The following is a 25606-nucleotide window of genomic DNA, read 5'->3' as shown; positions in this document are numbered from 1 at the left end:
ATACTGTCATCTTTGAAACATAATACCATCACAGTGGGAGGTTAATTTTAGGAAATGCACAAAGTCTAATTAGTTTGGTGCTTAAAATATATATGGTTCTCCATGTAAAATTGGAATATGTCTCTGGAATAATTAAATTGCCTACCCTAATCATACCGAATTCACCAATTAGATAAGAACCCTTGATATAACACATCCAGTTGAAGATTTCTTACTTCTTTCTCTGAGGTGTCCTTATAATAAGGAAAATAGTTTTATTTAAAAATTGATTTGGACGGTATTAAAATGCTGTATTTTAAAATATAGTGTGCGTTACAGTAATCACTTGTTATTGTTATGTTGAGTTTTGATGCAAACGGAAGTGTAGGATGCATGTCGTTTACATCCCTGTGGTGAAGCTCGGTGCCAATAGCAGTATCTGAGCTGCTCCGGAGGTCGGCTTCCCCACAGCCTTGCCCACCGGTGTCCTTGGTCATAGGACGGAGTGGGAGGCAGGGGAGGCTGTGGGGTGCACACTAGTCCTCCCAGTGCCAGGGGGGAAATTTTCCTCTTTATCCACAGCCCACACGGAGCAAAACGTCTCATTGTCCACTGCGAAAAAAACCACCAACATTCTGTCACAAGTCCACCTTCTCTGTGGTCACAAAAATGTCAAAACTGAGTGATCAATCAATCCCTTGTCGCAGTTTTAAACTCTGAATACTAACAAGGGTGAACGAATGTTAACTGTATAAATTGTACTTCAGCTTCAAAAATTATACACTGAAAGAGCAAAAAGAAGATATGATTTATAAGGGAAAGAAGATTAATTTATCATGAGACTTCTCAATAGCAATGCTTTATTTCAGCATAAAATGGAGTGACACTTTTAATGTACTCTAGAAAGTAAGATACATGCCAGAGACTTTATCCAGCAAAAGTGCCCTTCCCTTGTAAAAGGCACAGACACACTGGTACGAATGTGCCAGAACTCGGGCACCATGGTTCCCACAAGACCTTCCTAAGGAATCTAGTAGAGAACACACTTCAGACAAGCGAATGACTATAGATCCATTGACATGTGGCCTGGCAGTGAGCCCTGAAAATGGAATTGTAGCACTGAAACTCAAGTAGATTAAGAGAGAGCCTCTAGGATGAAATAACTCTATGTTAAGACAACGTAGCTAGACCTTATTATAGATGAGGCGTGGTGTGGCATATGCGAAGTGTTTTCAACAGTTTTTAGTAATCACAATTAATTAGTGGTGATACTGTCAGTTTTGTTATTCAGAAATGGTTGTTAGAATGTAGCCTCCAGCAAATGAGTAATTTTCACAATTCTGAGTCTGTCATCCTTGGTGCCCTTGAGGATGGGGATTCTCGGTGTCCAAGAAAGGGGAGAGCTGTCATATCGAAGAGTTGAAAGAATTAGCAGTCCCTGACTCCTGAATTTGAACCCGAGATACCAGTAGGAATTCACAGCCTATCTTTCAGTAGGGGGAGGAGCTCCGACCTCTTTTTATCCTAATGGGTGTTTAAAGAGTACAGTAGTGGGAATCTGGTTCATCGGTGTGTTACTATGTCCCATGCCTGTACATTCTCCTGTACGCCGCTGGGAACAGCGGTCCTTTCTGCGCCCATCTCTGTGCAGAGCCAACTCTGTGCTTCACACGATTGCTTCACACGATGAGGCTCCCAAAAGGAGGACTCGGGCAAGGACCTGGCCTGGAGGTCACTCGAGCAGTTGGGTAATCGAGTGGAGATCTCCATGGTTGGACACGAGCCTCGGTTTTCAGCCTGGAGAACCGGCGCTGCAGCTTGCGGGTGGTCACTGCTGCAGGGCCCGGCTGTGAGGGCCACTCCCGGCGTGGGCCAGTAAGCGCATCAGCATCCTCACTGCGTTACACCGCCTTCATTTCGCATCAGGCTTTCACTACTGCCTGCAGAAGTGACTGGAGTTTGCGGCTTTCCAAAGACACAGCATAATTTGAGAATGGTAATGGAAGTAAACTGTATACCATTTATTAAATGCTTCATGCACACCAAATGTACTTAGTAAATTATAATAGGTGTTGGGGCTCTGGTTTTTAAATGCTCATGCCAACTGATGTAACATATCTGCTCTCTGGACACCAGTGTAAGGAGACAGTGGACTTTGGTGAACAGTTTTCCTGATGAGTCTTAACTACTGCAAACTACATTAGGGTATAAATTGTGCGCTTATTACCGAGTCATGTCATCAAACCCTTTTAGGCTGTAACCACCCGGGGCTTTTCTCTTTCGTTATTTTATGATGTCGTAGGTACTGATCTTAGTATCAGAGGTATACTGTGCTTGTAGTGCTGTCCTTTTCCTATGTAAGTGTAAGTTGGTTGGCCAGAATGAACCTATGGCCAGAATACCCAGTTTTGTGATGTCTTTTCTGTCCTCTTGTTTTTCAAAGGAAACATTTTCAGTGAGAAGGCTTAATGGATGTAAGATTCACTCACGTGGTCGTGATTATTTGGGGCACTTAATCTCAACCGACCTAACCAATGTGCTTTTGACAGAATGGCCAGTAAGAATTTAATGTCTCTGAGAAGATCATTTTAAAATCTGGGGTTTTTTGTTCGATGTTATAAAAAGTGCTTCCAGTCATTTGAGTTTTAGATTACCGGGAGGGCTGCCTGGGCACATCACCAGGCTGGGTTCAAAGAAGCAAACTTTCTGAGACAGGTGCCCTTCCAGTAGCAGCTATCTTTGAAACAAGTTTTACCAAGTGGACCAGTTTTCCCTTCCCCTCCCCGCCCCTTTTCTCATCAGAAAGAAGTTCCTTTGTGGAAGTTTCTTGGGAGAAGTTTTGTGAGCATAAGCTTGAGTAGAGGCACATTCCATCCCACATTTGACCTGTAAATGCGTTGTCTTAAGTATAAAGCACAGAAGGCATTAGCACACAATCTCTCCCACGTGTTGTCTGCTTGTTACGTGTCAGTTTATGCCTGTGACAGTCCGCAAAAGATCTTAGACAAGTTGTCTAAGATTGTCTAAGGTTGTATTGAATGAAACAGAAAAGGAGAAATTAAAAATGAAGGCCATAAAAATTATAGGTCAAAATCAAAGGGAAAATGGGATACAATTATACAGGTATATGGGTCCGCTCGTTATTCTAACATAGAACCCTCATTTTTTAAGCCTTTAGGGATCTACAGTTTTATATGCTAATCCAACTGTAAATCTACAACACAAAAACAATGTGATATCAGCACAATGCTTGACAAAATTATCTATGAGACTAGAAAACCAGGGAGTATATTCTGTGTATTATATTAAAAGTGGCTTTTCAAACCAGTAGAATTGTAAAGAAAAAACTGTTAGACTACATAAATTTGTGTAGCTTCCATACATAAACAATACCTTTAAAATAATGTAAGCAAAATGAAGGGCAGTAGGTAAACTGGAAAAATACTAAGATTAATCTTTTGTTGTATTTATGGAGAATTCCTATGAATCATAAAGAAAAAAATGCAAGCCTCCAATAAAAATTGTAAAATAGAGGACAAGGATAATTAACAAAAAGACAGGTATAAATGATCTCATTTTGAAAAAAAATAAAGTAAATCCCTCCTTTATACCTTATCCCACAATCAATTTTATATTGTGGATTTAAATGTCAAATCTATTAAAATACCAGAGATTAATTTAAAAATATTTTTATAATCATAAAGTTGGAAGGTCCTTCTAAATTTGACACAAAACTTGGTTGTACTAAAGGAAAATTTTCACACATTTTATCTCATAAAAACAAAAACATTCTTTATGATAAGAAAACAAAAATTAGATAAGCAACAAATGAAAATTTATTTGCCAATAAAGGTGTTACCAAAGGTTAACACCTTTATTATCAGTAAAGAATCGTATAAATCAATAAGAAAAAGACAAACTCCCCCCAATAGAAAAGTGTGTAAAAGGCTCACAATGATAATGCAAGACAACGTAAGTACACATGGCCAATAGGCACATACAAAACCCTTTACTCACACTAGAAATAAAAGCAATGCAGCCCTTCACAATACCATTCTTAGCTGTCAAGTCGGTAAAGTGGTTTTTAGGATTTTTCCTCCAGTTAGCTCATATACATTATATAAGCTTCAAGTGTACACCATAGTTATTCAGTATTTATACACCTAAAGAAATGATCACCATTTAAGTCCAGCAACCATCTGACTCCGTACCACGCTCTCACAATATTATTGACTATATTCCCCATGCTGTACATTACATCCCCATGACTTACTTGGGTTTTTTTTGTTGTTGTTTTTTTAACTTGCTTTATAGGTGGAGATCGGAACTTCTTATTCCCCTTCACCTCCCCCTCCTTTTTTAATTTTTAAAATTACAGTTGACATTCAGTATTATTTTGTATTAATTCCAGGTGTACAGCACAGTGGTCAGACATTTGTATACTTTAAGAAGTGATCCCCCTGACTAGTCTAGTACCCACCTGGCACAGTACAGTTATTACCGTATCATTGACTGTATTCCCTATGCTGTACTTTACATCCCCGTGACTATTCTGTAACTACCAGTTTGTACTTCTTAATCCCGTCACCTTTTTCACCCTGCCTCCCAATCCCCTCCCATCTATCACCCCAAGAAATCTAGTACCCACCTGACACCATACGTAGTTATTACTGTATTATTAAATATATTCCTTATGCTGTACCCCACATCCCCATGACTGCTATGTAACAACTAATTTGTACTTCTTCATCGCTTCCCCTTTTTCATCCGCCCACAAACCCCCTGTCATCTGGCAACCATCAAAATGTTCTCTGTATCTGTGAATTTGTTTCTGTTTTTGTTTATTTTGTTCTTTAGATTCCACATACAAGGAATCACATTGCATCTGTCTTTCTCTGCCTTACACTCCACTCAGCATGATACTCTCCAGGTCCATTCATGCCGCCACAGATGGCAAGAAGCCATTCCCTTCCCTGGCAGAGCAATATTCCATTGTATACATGTATCACCTCCTCTTTATCCATTCTTCCATCGATGGACACCCAGGCTGCCTCCATGTCTTGGTCATTGTAAGCAATGCTGCAATGAACATGTGGATGCACACGTCCCCTCAAAGCAGTGTTTTGTGTTTCTTCAGCAGCCCATGTGGGAATCAAACCAGCAACCTTGGTGTTACGAGCACTGCGCTCTAACCACTGAGCCACCCAGCCACCCCTGAAGTGAGTCTCTTGTAGGCAGCGTATGTAAGGGTCTTGTTTTCTTATCCATTCAGCCCTCCTATGTCTTTAGATTGGATTCTTTAATTCACTTACATTGAAAGTAATTGTTGATAGATACGTAGCTATTGCCATTTTATTACTCATATTTTTTATCTTTTTTCTTTTTTTTTTCCATCTTAAAGAAGTCCCTCCAACATTCCTTGTAATACTGGTTTGTTGGTGATGAACTCCTTCAGCTTTTTCTTGTCTGGGAAGCTGTTTATCTGTCCTTCGATTGTAAATGATAGCTTTGCTGGGTGGAGTAATCATTGTAGGTCCTTGCTTTTTCATCACTTTGAATATTTTGTGCCATTCCCTTCTGGCCTGTACAGTTTCTGTTGAGAAATCAGCTGACAGTCTTATGGGGGCTCCCTTACAAGTAACTTGTTGCCTTTCTCTTGCTGCTTTTAAGATTCTTTGTCTTTAACCTTTGCCATTGTAATTATAATGTGCCTTGGTGGGCCTGTTTGGGTTCATCCTCTTTGGGACTCTGTGCTTCCTGGGCTTGTATGTCTATTTCCTTTCACCAGGTTAAGGAAGTTTTCAGTGGTTACTTCTTCAAATAGGTTCTCAATCCCTTGTTCTCTCTTCTACTTCTGGTAGTCCTGTGATGCAAATGTTATTACGCTTGATGTTGTCCCAGAGGTCTCTTAAACCGTCCCCATTTTTTTGGATTCTTTTTCTTTTTGCTGTTCCGATTGGATGTTTTCTTCTACCTTGTCTTGCAAACAACCAATTCAATCCTCTGCTGCATCTAGTCTGCTGGTGATTCCGTCTAGTACATTCTTCATTTCAGTTATTGTATTCTTCACTTCTGACTGGTTCTATTTTATGGTTTCTATGTCCTTTTTTATGTTTGCTATCTCTTTGTTGAAGTTCTCACTAAGTTCCTTGAGTATCATTATAACCATTGTTTTGAATTCTGTATCTGGTAGGTTGCTTGCCTCTATTTTGTTTAGTTCTGTTTCTGGAGTTTTCTTTCATTTGGGATGTATTTCTTTGTTTCCTCATTTTAGCTGCCTCTCTGTTTCCTTCTATGTACTAGGTAGTTCTGCTACGTCCCCCAGCCTTGGCCAGGTGGCTTTATGTAGTAGGTTCTCTGTGGGACCCAGTGGCACAGTCTCCCTGGTTACCTGAGCCGGGTGCTCCAGGAGTGTCCTTTATGTAGGTGTGTGTGCTGTCCTGTTATAGTTGAACCTTGGTTGCTATTGGCACATTAGTGGATAGGATTAACCTTCAGGCTGACTGGCTGTGAGGTTTGGCCACGTCCACAGCTTACAGACTGCTGTGTGGGGCGCTTACCCCACTGAGTGGGATTTGCCCCAGTGGATTCTGGTGCCTGTTGAGACAGCCCTTTGGGTGTGCCACTTGTGGGGCTAATTAGGCAGTACCCTGCTGTGGTCAAAAGCCAATCTCCAAGTATGTTGGTTCTGGGGCCTCTTGAGAGGGGCTCCAGTGCAGGCTCAGGTCAGCCACTGCCTGTGACCAGCTGGGGGGCTACCTGGTAGGAGCTCCAAAGCAATCTGCAGTTGTTTGCAGCGTGTATGAAATCTGGAGGCACATGGGAGAGGCCACACTGCCAATCGAGGGTGACCGCTACCAGCAACAGGCCTGGGGTAGCTCCGCAAAAAGCCAGGACACCTCAAATCTTGCTGCCACTTGTCAGCTCCCCTAAGGTTCATCCCCTGATGAAGCCTTGTGTGGTACATGGGTTCGGTGAGGCAGGGTCTCAGGGAGTCACTTTAGTCGGAAGAGTTGTGGTCACCAGGTTAATGTGTATTCTGGTTTGGTGCCAGTGCTGAGCCTGGAACTACTCAACAAAAGTCTCAGAGCTCACCGAGGCCAGTCGCAGCCCACTTGGGGCCCATAGACCCGGAGAGTTTTCGTAGGAAGAGTGCAATGTGGGTGGGGTTGGCTGCTCCCTGAGAAAGTGCCTCAGGCTTTGGGGGAGATGGGTGGGTTGGGGTCTCAATGAGTCAGCAGGGTGGAGCTGCAGAGCTCATCCAGCCAATCAGATTCAGATTTGGCCGGAAGCGTAGGGGGCGGGCTCAATGCAGGAAAGATGGCTTCCGCCTGCTGGCCACTGGGGAGGAGGGTCTCTTCACAGGGAAATGCCGACTCTCCTCCAGCTCTCCCTGAGAAGCGATACACCTCAGTCTGCACCCCACCCCCACCCCGTATGTCTCGGATAAACCCTCGAGTCACCATCAGTCCGCTGGAGCCCAAGGTGAGTGCCTAGGACCAAGTGAGTCTGTGCACGGGCCATTTAAGAGAATGTCTAGGTTTCCCGCCGCCTCTGTTCCATCCAGATGGTTAGAATCCCCTCTGTTTTTCACAGCCAGGTGTTGTGGGGGCTCCTCTTCCCGGCACCAGTACTCTGGGCTGTTGAGGCCAGTGTGGGGGGCTGGGGTCCATCGCTCCTCTGGGAGAATCCTCCTCGGCCAGGATATCCCACCTGTTTCTCAGCCACCACATGCAGGTGGGACTGGTTGGCGTTTCCACTCCTCCTTCTAGCCTCCACATGGCTCCTTCTTTGTATCCTTCATTATAAACCTTCTATTCAGCCAGACTTAACATGCTTCTCCAGGTTCACTGTTCTATAATTTAGTTGTAATTTTAATGTGTTCACGGAAGAAAGCAATGTTTATCTACTCCGCCATCTTGGATCTCCCCAGTAAAGATTTTTTTTTTAATGAGATTATGCAGTGTTGGTAAAAGCACAGAGACACTCTTCTTCTAGGAATATAAATTAGTTCAAATATTTTTTTTTCTGAAGGGCAGTTTGAATTGGGCGATGTCTGTCAAAAATCTGAACAGCGTTCGTGTCCTTTGCCCCAAATCATGCTCCCTAGAGGTTTCTCCTAAGGAGGAAGATGAACTGCAGTGAACATGGGTTGTGTTGTGGAGCTGCCGAGCATGTAAGGGGCCCTCCTGCTGTAGAATCTGCGGACACCAGGTGCTGGCTTCCTGTCTCCCTTGTGTCTAGGTGCAGGCTTCACAGCCCCTCCCACCCACTCCAGGCTTCTGTTCTGGAGCTGATGAAGAGGCAGGGACATCCCAAACTCTTCCTTGGACAGCTGCCGGCAGCGACACCTGGTGTCCAAAGTCACAGGCACATTCAAGCCGTGGCATGTGCTGTCCAGCGGATTTTTCAGCAGATCAGCTTGGGGGTGTGGGGTTTGAGTGTTGATCCTGGCAATGTAACTTCTGTGCCTGTGTTTTCTAAATCTGATGATATACCCAGTAGCCTGTCAGTTAATTCCCTTTCCATCTAAATCAACCAGAACTTTCTTCCTGTGGTTTGGAACTAAGAACTCTGTTAACAAACGGCATTATTTATAACATTGAAAATTGGACACAACAATAGTAAGGGGAGTGGTTAAAGTAACATTGTATATCCATAGGGTGACTCCGTTCAGCCTTTTAAAATCATGCCATGTATATCAGTTTGAGTATTTTTATCAGGGAAAGAATATCGAATAAGACACTGGAGGCTTACAAACTTGTTGGAAGTGGTTGTAGACTTCTGGATGACTCCACAGCAAAACCACCAGGTCCGCAGGGGATGCTTCTCTCTGAGGGCTACGCAAGCTAGGAAGGGAGGCAGGAAGCTACTGCTACATAGAACTGTCTCTCATGCCCAGGAATCCAGAGAACAGGTATGTGATGCCGCAGGCCCGAGGTTAAGAAATCACATCAAGTAGCACATGTTACCCCATGGTTCCTAATACCCGGCACCAGGAAGTAGGAGCTGCTCTGCGGCTGCCGGAAAGCATCCATTTCCAAAGCAGCCCAGAGCCACAGGGAGGTGACTGGGACTCCCTTCAACCTCCCAACCCTGTATGGCCCTGCTTGTGCAGGGAGAGCAGCTCTTACACATACAGACGGTCTCTGGAAGGCTACGTACACTAGTGACCGTGGTGATCTGGAAGGTGAGGAACTGAGTGACTAAGGGACAGAAGGAACAGGGAGGTGCTTTTCACCTCATACCCCTTTTGTTGTGGGTTGTACTCTGGTCCTCATTCCTATTCAGAAAGTTACCGAATTAAATTTCAGTTGTAGCAAAGCTCAGTCCATTTTACTATACTCCAGGGGATTGAATCCCAGGCCTCACGGAGCCCTTCCAGGCTCTGTGGGCAAAACGGGCAGAGTGGGGCCCTGGCTCTGCCACTTCTGCCTCAGTCAGAGCAACTCTGATTTCACCTGTTCCATGCTTTATGCTTCTGAGTAAGAAAGCATTGTGCTGCTTTGTAAAACAATTGAAGAGCATTGTTAACAGAAGAATACTAAATGTCATGGAGAAATATTCATTATGGGTTTGTTAAGTAAACATTCTTACAAGAGTAGGAAAAAAACCTGAAAGTACAAATACCAGATTCTTTCTAGATAGATTTTTACTCTTTCTTTGTACTTTTCTGTCCTAAAATGACTACAGTTATTTTGAAAATTATTTTTATAATTATAAATACGTTATTTTTAAATTAAAAAGAAAAGCACTCTTTTGCAAAATCTACATATGTTATCTAATAAATGAAACGGTCCTGATTGGAACTTGTGACAGGTTTGTGAGGTAGGTCCTCCAAATACGATCACGTGTGGGCCAAGGTCTTCCGTATGGTGCTCAGGGACTGAGCGGGGCCACTCAGCTGAGCCTCCTAGTGGCTCCCTTCACCTGGGAGCCTTTTCGTGGTTCATGCCAGTGTGCCATGAAGGGCTCAGAGAAGCTCTGTGCGTTACTGTCCTGGAAACACTAGCTCCTGTAAGGCAGCCTGCCGTCGTTTACTCAGAACACTTCATCTATGCCTCATTCACAACACGAATAATAGCACCGACAATCCCAATCAAGACTGCCGTTTACTCAGAATTTTAACACGCGCCAGGTACTATCCTGGGTACTTTGCATCTGTTGTCTCATTTAATTTTTATGACAACCATGTGAAGCTGAGGTGTTGTCATCCCAGTTTTGTAGGTGACAAAATGGATGCTATGATGTAAAATTAGTAACTTGCCAAAATCTCAAATGACGGGAGTAGATGCGAATGGGTATATCTGACTCCAGTGTGTCTCCTCTTCACTAGTGTGTTTGATTATGTCCAGTTTTCAGGAACCATCAGTTATGTGACAAGGTAGGGCTTTGTGCACACACAGGTGACGGCAGGTCCAACAGGGGCTCTCTTCACCGTCTCTCTCCCACTGGAGCATCAGCTCCATGAGGACAGAGCATCTGTCTTGCCCGCCGAGCACCGCGCCTGCAAAGCCGTAGGTACTGGGATGGCTGTTGAATGAATGAGCCCGCTCGCCCACACTCCCGTCCGTGTGGTTCTTAGACCTGTGCCTCTCTGCTCGGGCTGCACATGACAACTGCCAAGGGCTTTGAAACCGGCGGGTTTCTCGGGAGCAGCCTAGGCCCCTCGCTGCTTTGAAAGCTCTAGGTGCTTCCAGCCCAGGCAGACTGTAGGCCCTGTCTGAGCAGTGCTTCTCCACCTTGCAGGCGCATCCGGGTTACCTGCAGGGCTCGTTGAAACACATGCTGCGGCCGCCACCCCAAGTCTCCGTCCTAGGTCTGGGGTGGAGGCTGCGGGTCTGCATTTCTCAGCTGTCCCCGGTGGTACTGATGCTGGGAGTGCATGCGTCGCACTGTCAGAGTCACTGTCCTAGGGGACTGGCTGTAAGGACTCGGTCAGGTCATGTTCACCTTGGACTCAAGCAGCAGGTTGAATCAGGCCACTTGTGCCGTGCAGGTTTGCATCCCAGTCCTCAGAGCACCCAGGAGGGTGCCCACTGAGTTTGTTCCACAGCTTTTTCAACAGCGGCATATACATTTTCTGAAACCCCAGGAGGAAAACGTTTCTTCCATCAATGTGAGCGCAGCCCGTGTGCTCTGTCGGTCCTCCCCTGTGGAGGCACATGGGCTGCGTGTCTGTGCAGCCTCCAGGAGGGCGCTGCTCACCTCCCAGAGCTCTGCAGGTCTCGTCGCCCAGGGAGAGCCTGGCTGCTCCGCATGGCCCTTCTCCCATGCTCAGCTGCACGTGCCATGGGCCGGGAGATCTGCAGCCCCCACATCATCCAAAGAGTTCTGACCCCAATGTCCTGGGTGACATCAGGCTTAGGTTCTGGACACACTGGGAACTACGTCTCCATTGCCTGCGGCCACAACCGAGAAATGAATCGGGGGCAGGAGTGGTACTGACGGACACTAGGCTTTGGCTCTAACTACAAGCTTTCCCCCCTAGCCGACGGGCCTTGCACCTAGTAATACTGGCTTGTTTTCAGACTGACTTCCATCCCACGCTAGTCACTTCGTACTGTTCCTTTTATGTATTTAAATTGCTTAGAGAAGACATGCTCAGACTTTATAAATGGTGTTTTTCTCCTTCTGTTAGGTCTGTGTGCAGTGCAATCAATGTTTACAACCTCACCTGCAACAACTGCTCAGAAAACTGCACTGATGTTCTGTTTAGTAACAAGATTACCTTCTTAATGGACCTCTTGCTACACTACTTGACGGTATGTGATATTATTGCTTTGACTTAGAAGCAGTTAAGGCTTGAGAAATATTTCCTGTGGAGAAAACCAAAAGAATTCAGCTTATTTACTCTCCAGATGACCAAAAGTGCAAGTGGTTGGGAGAGTGCACTAGGGCCTGGCAGAGAAGCCTCCTAATTTGAAAATCTCATATTGGACTCTTCTAGGTTCCACCATTCAATGGAACATGTACTGTGACATTTGTCAGACCCCCACATTGATCCGGTTAGACTGGGCTTTTGAATCAGGTGGGCTCACAGCCCGAGCTGCAGGCCCAGGAGGAGCACCTGGGGGTGGGGGGGTGGGGGGCGGAGCAGGAGAGCTGGGAAGCCTCTGAACCTGTCTTGCCAGCTCAGTTTACAAAGGGATTGGTGATGGCTGCTGATTTTCTCTTTTTCAAAGCAGGGAACTCCCCTGTCTGTTGTCCTTTGAAACGGGAGCAAGCAACCAGTGGTAGCCTTAGGTGTTACTTCAGTTCCAGATGTGCACTAGCTAAGCTTGGTTGATTTCCAAAGCTTTAGGATGGTCACCTGCAGTCTCCAGACCTGGCCCTGGGGCCAGAGATGTCCTGGGGAGGTTTCGGAGCCCCTGAGGTAGCGGCACAAAATCGCCCTCAAGCTGTAAGTTCCCCATGCAGGAGATTTCCTCTTCAGGACCCATGTGCTTGTGTTCAGCGCACACTTCCCACAGCCCTTCGTGCTCTCACGCCTGGTGCCGTGCCCTCTCCTCCCCCATCTGCTCGATTCCTCACACTCCACACTCAGCCTTAGCTGAGACACAGTGGTACCTTCCTCGTGAAACCTCCCCAACCTAACAACCCTCTCCAAGTCTACGTTAGGGATCCTCCGTGTGTGCTCCTAGGCCTTCCGTCTCTCTGGCATCGCTCATACTGAATTGTACACACTGTTCCCTTGTCCGTCTCCCCTGCTGGCCGTAAAATCCGCGAGACCTTATCACGGTCTCCAAGAGCCTAACCCAGGGCCTGATTCGTAGCAGGTTGAGTACATAGTCCATGAACATGTGTATGAATCAGTGGATCCCCATGTGTCTCAAGCTGAAAGTCAGAAAGGGAGTGATGAAGCCCTATTGGGCTGGTTCCTGGCAGTGAGAGACCTAGGACTGTCACGCAGCACAACCCAGAGTCATTGTTTGAGGGCAAGTTAGATGTGGTTTTATCTGTGAGAGAAGGCATTAAAAGATGGGCAAGACATTTGAGCACAAAATTTTATCAGAAATGGTGGAAACATCGGGGACTAGGAGAAAATACTTAGCATTTATTGGATGGCCTTCTGTTCCAGCCATTTTAATATTTATATTGGCTCATTTAATTTTTAAAACATGGAGTCAGCGTTATTATCCCATTTTACTCATGCGGAAACTTGAGTCCCAGAGGGGCTGGCTTGCCCAAGGCTACCACGCAGGTAATAGATCACAGAGCCAGGAGTCAGTCAAGCCCAGGTCAGATGTCTTTGGAGAGGACGGGGAGACTTTGTAAGACTAGGTACATAAAGTCAAACTGTAACGTGCTGCTGCTGTACGTGAGGTGATGACCGTGCAGTGTATTCCGATGAAGTTTGCTAGAGCAAACACCTTGCATCTGTTCAAGAGAAATTGTGGTTTGAGAATTCTGCCTTAGGAGTGACAGACTCAGAAAAGCCTAAAACTGCCTGGCTGTTTTTTCCCAGGCCAGCCTAGTAAAATACATGCCCGCAGGTGGCCGTTACCAGCACCGCTGCCTTCCATTCCCTCCCCAGACCACCCGCCACCCAGAGGAAACGTGTTCCAGACTCAGGTGAGCCAGGTGTGCAGTACGTCAGGGCACTGGCCTGGGGAGAGGACGATGTGGCTCCTCTTGCCGTGGACCCTTGGAAGAAGTTCAGACTCAGGTGTCGGCCTGTAAGTGTATCTCAGAACTCTAGGTGTGCATTTTATATGCTGAGTGTCCCAAAAAGCAGGCTGTGAAGGGGTTGTTTTGCCTCTGGCACATACCAGTGATGGGCAGCTAGACAAAAGATAGCAGTCCAGAGAGCCGCACTGAGTCGGGTATGCTGCCCAGTGGAGGCAGCTTCCCCTGCACGGTTCCGCGTATCAAACCTCATTTGGAAGACTAGAAAGAACTTTTCAGTCTCAGAAGATAAGCCCCTCCTTCCTTCATGAGGCAGTTTTGAAATTACTTCCTGGATGAAATTAGCAAGAGAAAACTCAATCTCGCAGTGAAAGAATCAGTACTGAGTGAGGAAATTACATAGAAAAAAAGAAAACCCTATAGAAAACTGTGAGCAGGTAATGGAACTGAATGTGAGGAAGACTGTTGGAAATAGGAAGTGGTGCTGAGGAAGAGAGCCTGCTCAGTCCAGGAAGGCCCAGCCTTCTCCCCAGCCCGACCCAGCCCAGCGGGAGGCGTGGCCCCTGCAGGCCACCACCGGTGTTTCCATTGCGGCCACTTGGTCTGAGATGCTTGTCAGTTTGCATTCACTTTATGGATAACTGCCAAAGTGGTGTTTCTAACATTAAGCAGAAAGCCCCAATGAAATAGGAAGGCAAATGTTGTCAGCTATGGACAGAGAATACAAGATCGGTATGAAAATCAACTTGATTCGCTTTACATTAAGCTGGCTTCTTGGGGCTGATGAAGAAGTGACAATTGGTCCTCAAAGTGCATTTACGGTTTCTGAATAATGAGGTTAGTCTGTGTCACCCAGAGTGATCTCCACAACCCTTAGCTACAATATTTCTTGCCCGCTGGCCAAGAATAAAGCTCTTGTGGAATCCTTTTTCCTTTTTTTTTTTTTTAAATGGAAGAGACATCTGAAAGGCAGTGTCTGACCTGTGACCAGTTTCCACCTCCCTCCACGGAGACCAGATTTCTCCCGGAGCCTTGGTAAAAGAGAAACCCAATGGAAGGAAGTCAGTGTGGGCTGAGAGGAAGCACATGACCCTTAGAGTCTGATCAGCTCGGGGTCAAGCCCAGCTCTTCTGTTAAGTAACTACGAAACTGGGGCATGTCGCTTGTTCTCTCTGAGCTTTGCTTCAGAAATCTGTAGAAATGAACTGCAGTGACATAGGACAAGCTTCAGCACCTGGCACAGTGGGCAGACCTAACAGCCGTTCGTTTTCGCCCTGCTTTCTGTGCCGCCCCCGCCCAAAGAAGTGTGGCTTGTGACCTGGCTGTTGCTTGGAACCTTCAGGTTGTCATTTTGAGCATAAGCAGTCACACCGATTTATAGTAAATAATAACTTCAGAGGAAATACAGACGAGGGAGTCTAAGTTATGAAGCCATATGACTGTCACCTTAAAGTGCCTTTTGCGCTCTTATGTCTGTCTTTTCTTGTCTGCCTCCAGAATTAGTACCACAGTTGCTAGGGCCTGCCTCTAAAATGGTCACCGCTTTTCTCTTTGATATTTTGTTCTGTCCTTCTATAAACCAGTAAGCCATGGCTTGTCCCAGCTGTTTGTAAAACCAGTCTGTTGGCTCTGAATGACCCTTAGGGTGAGCATCGTATCCCTCTGACCCCTTGCCCATATATATGGTGTATATTCAGATGCCAGAGGAGCAAGTGATTGGGCAAGGGATGGGAATTTGGGTATCTCAGAAGTCTTTTGGATTTCTTCTTGAGCTCAACTATATTTTTAAAAGATGCAATTACTGGATAAAATACTTCTAGATAAGAGAAAGGTTGCTACTTCTGCATGCATACTGTTTTATTTGGAATACTTAATGATGAAAATCAGTGCAAGATTTTGAAAAGAAAGGAATAGAAAAGTGTGTGATGAGTGAAGAACAGTGACGTAACCCAGAAGTGTATGTCTCGTATTCCTGTTGTAGTGTGTAAAAGAAAAAGAAAGTTGTGTCTTCAGGGGATTTATTGAATTAATTTAAAAGTGTGGCTGGTTGAATATGTAAGTTACATTCTGTCTGTCTGAAGGCCCCATGAATATTACAGTAAATTGATAAAGTCCTGAATCCTGTAGGACAAAGACAGTGGGAAGGAAATGGAAGCAAGCGTGTTTTAATCTGGAAAACATGTGATTGAGACACAGTTGCCTAAAAGCTAAAACTGAAATTAGCAGGCGAAAGAGTGCCAGAAGACATTTTGTGTCACAAACCCCAGGAATTAGGACTACTGGGTGTGTCAAAAAATGAGGACATAGGTGGAGCTAGAAGGGGGAGGGGATTGGCTGGAAGTCTAAATAAGAGGCAGATTGATGCACAGATAGATCACTAAGTGTAGCGTTGTGGTCTGTATCCAACCACAAGCTGCATACAAACTGAGTGAGGGGCTTCAGTTTGGATGAGGAAGCAGAGACCCACTTTTCCACCAGAGAAACCCAGCTGTCAGTATTCACACATCTCTTCTCCTGGAACAGTTTCACAAGAATGAAACCCCATATCCCCCAGGCCTAAAGAGTATATAACATGTCCTCTCTATTTTCTCACATTCATGGGAAAAGGGCTGAGTGTATGATCTCTTCTATGGCCGTTCCTGGTGTCCCCATGTCCTGAGTAACTTGGTTCCATCTCTGTCTTCTTCCAGACCTGGGGTAAGAGTCACTGTCTGTCCAAGTAGTAAATGGGACTTAGAGCATCTAAGCAGTTTTTTCTCGTTTCTGGGATATCATACTTTTTAAAGATTCCCTTTGTTCCCTGCTCGTCTGTTTCCTTGGAGTTCCTTCTCTGTGGGGTGATCTGGGGCTTGTCCTCATGAGACAAAACCAAGTTGTTAGAAGAACAAAACATACAGGGAGCCAAGAAGTTTCCTGAAAATGAAAAATATGATTGAATGCAAAACTTGGTTTGGTAGAAGGACTGGAAAATAAAGTTAAGGAAATGACTTAAGAAGTAAGGACAGAATACAAGGAGATGAAAAGCAGAAGAAAAGAATATAAGAAAATTAGAGGCTGAGTTTGGGACCAAAATCTAACAGAAAAAATGAATGGGAGGAAATTAGCAAAGAGGTAATGCGGGAAATTGACCCAGGAGTGAAGCGCATTGACTTTCAGGATGAAAAGACCACTGAGTCGTTGCACAAAAGCTGAAGAAAGAGCCACACCAAGATCCAGGAACTCGGGGATAAGAATTCCCTCACAGTGTCCAGAGAGGACAAAAGCGAGGATACAGAGCATGAGTGAGGGCTTAGGTTGGACTTCTCAGCAACGGCCTTGAACTCACAAACACTGGAGCAGCCCTTCGAAACTGGAAGGAAAATTAGCCCTGACCAGGATCCTACATCCAGTCCAGCTATCAGACAAGTGTAAGGATGGCATGAAGGTATTTTCAGAATTTTTCTTCCCATGCCCCTTTCTTAGGAGGTTGTTAGAATAGATCCTACAACAGAATGAGAGCACTACATGGAAGAAAAGGAAGACGGGAATCCAGGAGATAAGAAGGGAGGGGTGGAAGGAGTTCCCAGCTCCAGGCGAAGGGCGCCCTGGAATGAGAGCTGTGTGGTGGCCGACGGGGACCAGTCAGACGGGAGCAGGAGGGTGCATCCAGGGAGAGTGTCTCCATTGGAGGAGAAGCAGCAGCAACAATCCCATGTGTGTTTGAACCTGAGGAAGCCCCACTGTAACCGGAAAAGCTGACAATGAATTAATGATCTATAAATAGGAAATTCAACATATGCAAAAGTTAGCTGAGTGAGAACAGAAATTTGTGCCAGAAAGGAAGTATAGTCCTCATTTACCAAACACCTTGGCTGGAAATAATGTTTGCGGTCCCAGTGAAGAAAGAGTATGATGCAGTCAGTACTGCTGAGCACCCGGGAATCTGACTCTCCCCTCTTCTCAGGCACATAGTAGGGCTACCCTGTGCTTGGGTTGGACTGACTGTGTGCTTAGTTCTGGCCAGTAAAGCGTGAGCAGGAGTGCTGCATGTCACTTCCAGGTGACACATTTCATGTTGGCACAAGACCTTCCCAAGATCTTTTTCCTCTGCTACTGCCCTGCAGTGCTCTGTGCTGTCCAGCACACCGGCCGCAGTTTACATTAAAATGAAAACTTCAGTCCCCGAGTTACAGCACATTCCAAGCGCTCAGTAGCCACGCATGGCTCGCAGAGATACAGGACGGCGTCGCTTAAAACATTTCCGTCGTCTTAGGAAGTTCTGTTGGGGGGGTGTTGCTTTTTCGCTGGTGCTCCAGAGGAAGGACAGCGAGGCTATAGAGCCCCATCCTGCCTGGGATGGACATGTCATTTGAGGGAGAAGGGACGCTTTACAGTTGGCTGCCACCGAGGGTTTCAAGGCGTGTTTCAGTGCAGCATGACCTGGCTCATCCCGCCGGACTGCGCAATCCTGGGCTCAGCCCCCAGCCTGCACCACCGGTGTGTCGGGAGAGGCTGGGTCGTGCCGGCCACACCCTGGAGAGGCCTGTGTGGCTGCTCTGTGCCACCAGAGCGTCTCACAGGGCACTGTCAGCAGTTGATGAGAGCACCCATGGCAGAGAGATGCTACTCTAAGACGCGCTGAGTGGTGTCTCAGTGGTTGGGGGCAGCTTCTGGCCACAAGACCTGAACAAGGCTGTTCTTTGAAGAGTGACTGTCATGGGACGTGTGCGGTAACAGCAGCAGGGAAGAACGGAGGGAGCGTTTGTCATGTATGAGGAGCCGGGGTCACTTATTTGTAGGACTGGTGCTGGTAGAGTGAGAATGAGACAGGGCCGCCTGTTCCCAAGTGAGCGCATTGCCGAGTTAAGGGCTCCCGCGTGCTTTCCCATTCATTACCTGTTGGGAGCTTCATCGTAGCCGCAGCAGGGAGGCAGGTACACAAACCAGGCCTGGGAGTGTGAGAGTCGCTCTGAAGGCCTGGGGCCCAGCGCTTGGAGTGGCAGCGCGTGTCCTTTGTCCCCACACTTAGCTTTCTGCCTCTGCCCCTTCCTTGGCAGTGTGGCCTTCGCAGGAGCCCTCCGCTCCCTGGGAAGAGTGAGCCTCGTAGCCAGTGGGCCTGGCCTAGACCCAGAGTTGCGGCCTGGGTGAGCGTGTGTGGCCGTGGTACCTCTGGTCCCTGCCTGTGAGGCTGGCACTCACACACGTACATGGAGGCTTTGCCTCTTGTGGGAAAGAGCGGTAGCCATAGTGGCACCTGGCACTTGTGGGGCTTCCCCGTGCAGCAGAACACCCGTACGTTGGCTCATAGGTACTGTGGGTACCTCCCTTCACAGTGACGCAGGCAGGTAAAGGGGCTTGTCTAACCTCATGCAGACTCCTCGGCCCGACTCATCATGACGCGTCACTTCCTGCAGGCTATACACGGAGAGCTGAATGGGACCCCGTGGCTTAGGAAAAAGCTGGTTTTCCCTTTTGTAAGAAGAAATGCAGCTGTCATCTCAATAGAGGAATTTAGGTTTGCTGTTTTAAAATAAACTTTCACAGGAAACAATGCTTTCAGTTTACCAATTGGTTTATTTTCTGAGTTTATGCAGATTTTTAATATAATTTATTCCATAGAGCAAGTAATCTCTATTGAGCACTTACCATATGCCTGGGCATGAGGTAAACATTTGATGTGTGTCAGCTCCTTTAATCCTCAGAAGAACCCTCTGCTTTAGGTACTGTCGTTACCCCTGTCTTACACATGAGAAAACTGACACTTGGAAGTAGTGACTGCCCGACACCACCCAGCTGGTGAGGGCAAAGCTGAGATTTGAACTCAGCAGCCTGACTTCGCAACCAACAGTCAAACATTCAGATAGCCACCTCTAGAATTTCAAAATTACTTAGGATTCCAGAAATTCTCCACATCATCTCTGTCCACTTTCGGTGGTTTTACTGAAACATAATCACTCTATTTTTTTCCATCTAGGTTTATGTTCCAGATGAAAATAATGCTATTTTGGGAAGAAATGCAAATAAGCAAGTTTTTGAAGGCTTGACAACGGGACTTCTCAAAGTCAGTTCTGTGATTTTCAGCTGCCTGATTGCCAATCGACCACATGGAAACAGCCAGCCAGCTCTACCAAAAATATCAACACAGGAAATGAGAAACAAATCCTCCCAAGGTGATGCTTTTAACAGTCGCGTTCAGGACCTCATCAGGTAAAATTGCTAGATTTCTTAACACTTTCTTGTTTGTTAAAAAATAATTATGTTAATTTAAATCTCAGTGCCCATGTCATGGCAGTGGTTCTCACATCATCATCCACACATTCCTGGTAGAAAGTATGCCAGATTTGGTAGAGAGAAGGGATATCTTATTAATGAAGAGGAATATAGTTCACACTCATCTGTTATCCCTGATATTTAGATATTTGATATTAGAATAGGTAATACCCAAGCTTTGATAACTTTCTTGCTGTCAGCTCTTTCCAACTCAAATAATTGGTGAGAATTCCCCCATCTAAGGTCATCTCTGGTTATAACTTTGGTTCAGACTTAAAACACTAGTAATAGCTACCGTTCATGGAGCACCCGTTACATATAAGGCATTGTACTAGAGGCTTTGCAGCCCAGGAAGTGTAGGATTTCTCATGCAGACTGTGTGGGGGAAGAAATTGCTCAGGAAGGTGAAGTGCTTGGCCCAAGGTTATGTAGGAAATAAGTTCTAAAGTAGGTCGGAGAATTGAGACTGGAACTCGGGTCTAGCTGGACCCCCAACACCTGTATTCTTTCCACTACACAAAAGTGGCAGTTTTTGACACCTGTTCAAGGTTAATCCCATTTCCTTCCAAGGTCACCTTTTCTCCAGGGCACTTGACTCCCACTTTGACATCTACTCTTTTTCCTTTGTGAATCTGGAATCACGTAGGACACTCACTTTCCATGGGGGCTCTGCTAGCCCTTTACTGTCACACCTGTCAGCCACTTGGCCGTGATCTGCCCTGATCCCTGGCTTAGAAGCCATGCAGCTGGCTGCTCTCTGAAGCCCCTGGTAGGTGCCTAGGAGGAGCATGCCCGCCCTGCGCTTCTTCTGACAGCTGCTGACTCTCCTCTGGGTTCTTGTGCTGTCTTGGGATCAGTTGTTTCATGCGCTGTCTTTCCAACCCTTGGTTACTGTGCTCACAGCCCCCTTCCATCCTCCTGCCCTTCCCTGCAGGCTGGAGAGGACTTGGGCTCTGGCTCCGCGACGTCTTGGTGTCCAGCACCTGGCTTTTACTGTCCCTGGCCTTTCTCTCAGTTGCTAGATCCCATTCAGTTTCCTCACATCTTTTGGTCACTGCAGAACCTACCCTCTCTGCCGATGAGTATCGTTCTGTGCCTGCATTCTCCCCTGGGTCACGGTGTGATGCCATAGCCCTGCGTTCTTGTCGCCGGACCCTTAGCCACATGCCTCGGCTGTGATGCAGCAGAGGCCCAGCCAGATGCTCTGGTGCAGTCCCAGTGGGCTTCCAGGAGGAAGTACATCATTTACGCATATGTTATTCTAGTGACCAGATCCTTTGTGAAGGAGGAAGGTATTGGGGAAAATTACAGGCACAACCTGCCAAAACAAATTACTTTAAAAAGCGGATTGACAACTATAGTACTTCAGAGCAAACCCAGGCCAGTCCCTCTCTGATTTGAACCCCTTTTGCTGAGTGTTGGTTTCATATAGGTGATGCATTGTTAGTCCAATTGGGTCAACTAATACCTCAAAGCCAAATGAAGCAGATGAACGTGTTTAATTAATGCCATACTTTCTTTCCCATCTTCTCGGATATGAACTGACAAGCAGTCTCATTTTACTCCCTGTTACAACCTGGGCGCTTCTGTCTGTTGGTATGTGTAGCAATGAAAAGTTGGCGGCAAGAGTTCCGGCATAGTCTGTGGTGCTGTTTTCTAGACTGTGCCCACACAGTTGAGTGGAGCAGGGCACACCACCCTGACGGACGCATGTCACTTCCTTGTCCTCCGCTGAGGGTGGTAGCTTTCACAGGCTGCTTCTGCATCTGTGGAGTTGACCGTGTGATTTTTAGCCTTCATTTGTTTCCGTGGCGTACCGTGTGGATTGATTGGCAGATGTGGAAACAGTCTCACATCCCCGGAATGACTCCCACCTGACTGCGGTGGGTGACCCTTCCAATGTGTTACATTCGATTTGCTAGTGTTTTCTTGGGGATTTTTGGATCTATGTTTGTCAGAGATATTGGCCTATAATTTTCTTTTTTTCTGTTATCCTTGCCTGGTTTGGGTATCGGTAATGTTGGGCTTGTAACATGAATTAGGAAGCATTTCCTTCTCTTCAATTTTTTGGAATAGTTTGAAAAGGATAGGCATTAAATCTTTGAATGTATGGCACAGTTTACCAGTGAGGCCGTCTGTCCCTGCACTTCCGTGTTTCTTTTTTTTTTTTTGGGGGGGGAGTGGGTTTCATTACTATTTCAATTTCCATACAATGATCAGTTTGTTTAGGTGTCCTATTTCTTCATGATTCAACCTAGGAAGGTTGTTTGATTCTAAGAATTTGTCCATTTCTTCTAGGTTGTCCAGTTTGGTGGCGTACAGCCAATCATAGCATCCTGGTATGACCCTGTGTACTTCTGTGGTGTCCACTGTAAATTCTCCTTCATTTCTTCATTTACCTGAGTCTTCTCTCTTTTTTCCTTATTGACTATGGCTAAAGGTTTGTCCGTTTTGTTCACCTTTTGAAATAACTAGCTCTTCATTTTACTGATGTTTTTATTGTCTTTTTAGTCTCTATTTCTGCCCTGATTTCTACTATTTCTTTTCTTTTCTTCTGTTGTATCCTAGTTTCATTTATTCATTTCTTCTTTTTCTTGTTCCTTAGGGTGTAATGTTACATTGGTCTTTTTTTCAAATTTTTCTGGTTGCTTGAGCTGTATTGCTATGAACTTCACTCTTAAAATTGCTTTTGCTGCATCCCATCGATTTTGGTATGTTGTATTTTCATTTCCATTTGCCTCTATGTTTTTTTTTTTTTAATGTCTTCTTTGATTTCCTCATTGACCCAGTTTTGTTCAGTAGCATGTGGTGTAATTTCCACATATTTATGGTTTTTCCGTCTTTCTTTTTATAGTTGATTTCTGGTCTCATATTGCTGTGGTTGGAAAAGATGCTTGAATGATTCTGTGTTCTTTAATTTATTGAGACTTGTTTTGTGTCCCAACACATGGTCTGTCCTTGAGAGTGTTACATATGCACTTGAGAAATATGTGTATTCTGTCACTTTGGGTTGGAAAGTTTTGTAAATATCTATTAAGTCTGTCTAATCTAATGAGTCATTTAGGCCGATGTTTCCCTCTTGCCTTTCAGTCTGAGTGATCTATCTGTTGGTGTAAGTGGGGCGCCAAAGTCTCCCTCCTATTACTGTGGTAATATCAATTTCTCCCTTTAGGACTGTTAATAATGATTTTATATATTTTGGTACTTCTAAGCTGGGAGCATATATATTAACGTTAAGTCTTCCTTAGGATTGTCTCCTTTGTAATGTCAGTCTTTGTCTCTTTTCACCTGTGTTGGCTTGAAGTCCATTTTGTCTGAGATAAGTATGACTACACCCGCCTTTCCCTTGATACCATTTGCTTGGAGTATCATCTTCCACACCTTCACTTAGAGCCCGTGTTTGTCTTTGGAGCTGAGATGAGTCGCTTGAAGTCAGCATATAGTCAAGTCTTGTATTTTAACCTATCCAGGACTCTGTGCCTTTTGAGTGGTGAGTTCAGCCCATTTACATTTATCGTGATTATTGATATATGAGGACTTACTACAGCCATTTTGTCTTTTGTTTTCTGGTCGCTGTGTCTCCATTGCTTTTTTTTCTTGTGTTTCTGATTTATATTTTAGTATGGTGGTTTTTTATGATGACTTTCTTCATGTTCTCTTTTTTATTTTTTGAGTTTCTGTCCTAGATGTCTGCTTTGTGGTGACCATGAGATTCCTTTAAATGCCTTAGAAAGTAGTCCTTTTTCTTCCGATAGCATCTTCTCTTCATTTGCCTATACAAGTTTCCTCCTTTTCTTCCTCCCCTTTTATGTTTTTGTTGTCACAAATTAATCGGTTTTCATGTTGTGTGTTCATTACCAAATTGAAGTAGCTGCAGCTATTTGTAACAGCTTTTCCCTTTAACCTTTATGTTATAATTAACTGTTTAACACTATTCTGTAACAGAGTTACAATTTTCTGATCCTGTCTGTCTATTCATCACTTGGTCAAACTTTTCTGTACTTTTGACTTTTCCTTTCTGGCAGAAGAGCTCCTTTCAACATTTCTTACAATGTAGGTGTTGTGGTAAATTCCCTTAGCTTTTGTTTGCCTGAGAGAGCGTTTATTTCTCTTTCATATCTGAAGGATAACTTTGCTGGATAAATTATTCTTGCCTGGTGATTCCTGTCTTTCACTATTTGTCATTGCACTCTCTTCTGCCTATAGAGTTTCTGCTGAGGCAGCTGATGAGAGCCTGATGGGTTTCCTATGTAAGCTACTATCTTCCTCCCCCTCCCCAACCCCATGGCTGCCTTGAGAATTATTAACTTTTGACAGTTTCAATATAATGTGTCTTGTAGAAGGTTTTTTGTGTTGAGATAATTAATTGTTCTATTAGCTTCTTGTATGTCCAGCTCCTTCCCCAAGTTTGGGAAGTTCTCATCTATTAATTCTTTAAATATGCTCTCTGGTCCCCTCTCTCTTTCTTTGGGATACCCGTTATCCTTAGGTTGGTCTTTCTAATGAAGGCAGATAGTTCTCGTAGAGATCTTTTGCTTTTTTTAATAATCTTAGTTATTGCTCTTATTCCACAGGAATCATTGCTAGATTTCTAACTTCTCCATGTGTTTTGCGCTATTTCCAGTGCTTTCTAATTCATTGTTCATCTCATTTATTCTTAGGCCCCAAAATTCCTGGGTGTTTTTTTTTTATATTTTCAATCTCTTTGGTAAAGTTCTCTTTCTGTTTGTTTTTTTCTGGCGCTCATTGAACTGCCTGTTAGAGTCTTCTTGTGGCTTGCTGAGTTTCTCTATGCCTGCGGTATTCATTTCTCAGTCATTTAGATCACAATCTTCTATGACCTTGAGTTTGGCATCTGGAGAAGTGTCATTTTCTTTCTGTGTTACTGTTACTTGGGTGTCCGTGCTGCTGGATGGCTTGTCCTCTGGGCACACTCACAGTAATGAGCACCTTCCTTATTTCGGTGCCGTTTTGATCTTAGCCAATTCCAGTGCAGGTTGATAATTAAGGGTCTTTCTTTGATCTTCCAGTAGATGGTGCTGTAGTGTAAGTTTTGGTTTTCTCTTACCTGTTCTACTTGTACCTCCGGAGTCACGGTGGGGGGCTCACTGTGGTTATGGGACCTGGGTGACCAGAGTGGTGGGTGCTTGCGCTGTGTCTAGGTTGTTTGGGTCTCTGTGCCACCACCATGGCGGATGGAGGGAGATCTGGCTTTGCAAGCCTTCCACACTGCTGCCTGGTTCTCTGTGGCCACTGGCACCACTGTGCTGAGGCTGAGAAGCCAGATTCTCGGGCACCCATGCTGCTGCCGCCCCTCTTACCCTCCCCAGGCCCTGGCGTGGTGGCTGCTCCCCACTCCTCCATCGCTGCCTTGTTTACTGGGCTGCTGGCTCAGCCAGGGAATCAGGGCCGTGTGCATGTTCCCTGTCCTTCCCCTCCCCGCCCACCGTCTCCGGCTCCCCTGCACGTTTCATATACCTGCCTGTAGATGTACCAGTCTGTGTGTGTCCCTCAGGCGTCCTAGGTGTTGGTTAGAGGAATCTTTGTTGGCTTACAGATGACCTACTAGTTGTAAATTTCAGGGGAGATACAACGGGGCCGTCTCACTCCATCACGGTCTGATGTCCCATGTGTCTGTTTCTCTGCTGGACCACACTGTTTGCATTATCATGGCTCTATGATGTAGTTTGAAATCAGAAGGTGTGACCCTACCAGCTTGGTCCTTCCTTGGCAGGACTGCGTTAGCTAT

The 25606-nt window shown here is 45.4% G+C and overlaps 1 protein-coding gene across 35 annotated transcripts in view; it reads left to right on the top strand.

The window, feature by feature from the left end:
* The window catches only part of SCAPER (S-phase cyclin A associated protein in the ER), a 221071-nt gene that overhangs the window by 151981 nt on the left and 43484 nt on the right, over positions 1 to 25606 (top strand). For all 35 annotated transcript variants that reach the window (XM_074318185.1, XM_074318193.1, XM_074318192.1 and 32 more), the window contains 2 exons: positions 11621 to 11744; positions 19562 to 19794. In XM_074318185.1, the coding sequence (XP_074174286.1) occupies positions 11621 to 11744; positions 19562 to 19794 (357 nt within the window). The remainder of the gene's footprint in view (positions 1 to 11620; positions 11745 to 19561; positions 19795 to 25606) is intronic.

Source organism: Rhinolophus sinicus, linkage group LG13 (assembly GCF_036562045.2).
Source record: "Rhinolophus sinicus isolate RSC01 linkage group LG13, ASM3656204v1, whole genome shotgun sequence".
In the NCBI taxonomy this organism is placed as follows: Eukaryota; Metazoa; Chordata; class Mammalia; order Chiroptera; family Rhinolophidae; genus Rhinolophus; species Rhinolophus sinicus.
Note: the sequence above shows the minus strand (reverse complement) of the source record. Positions and strands in the feature narration are given on the sequence as shown.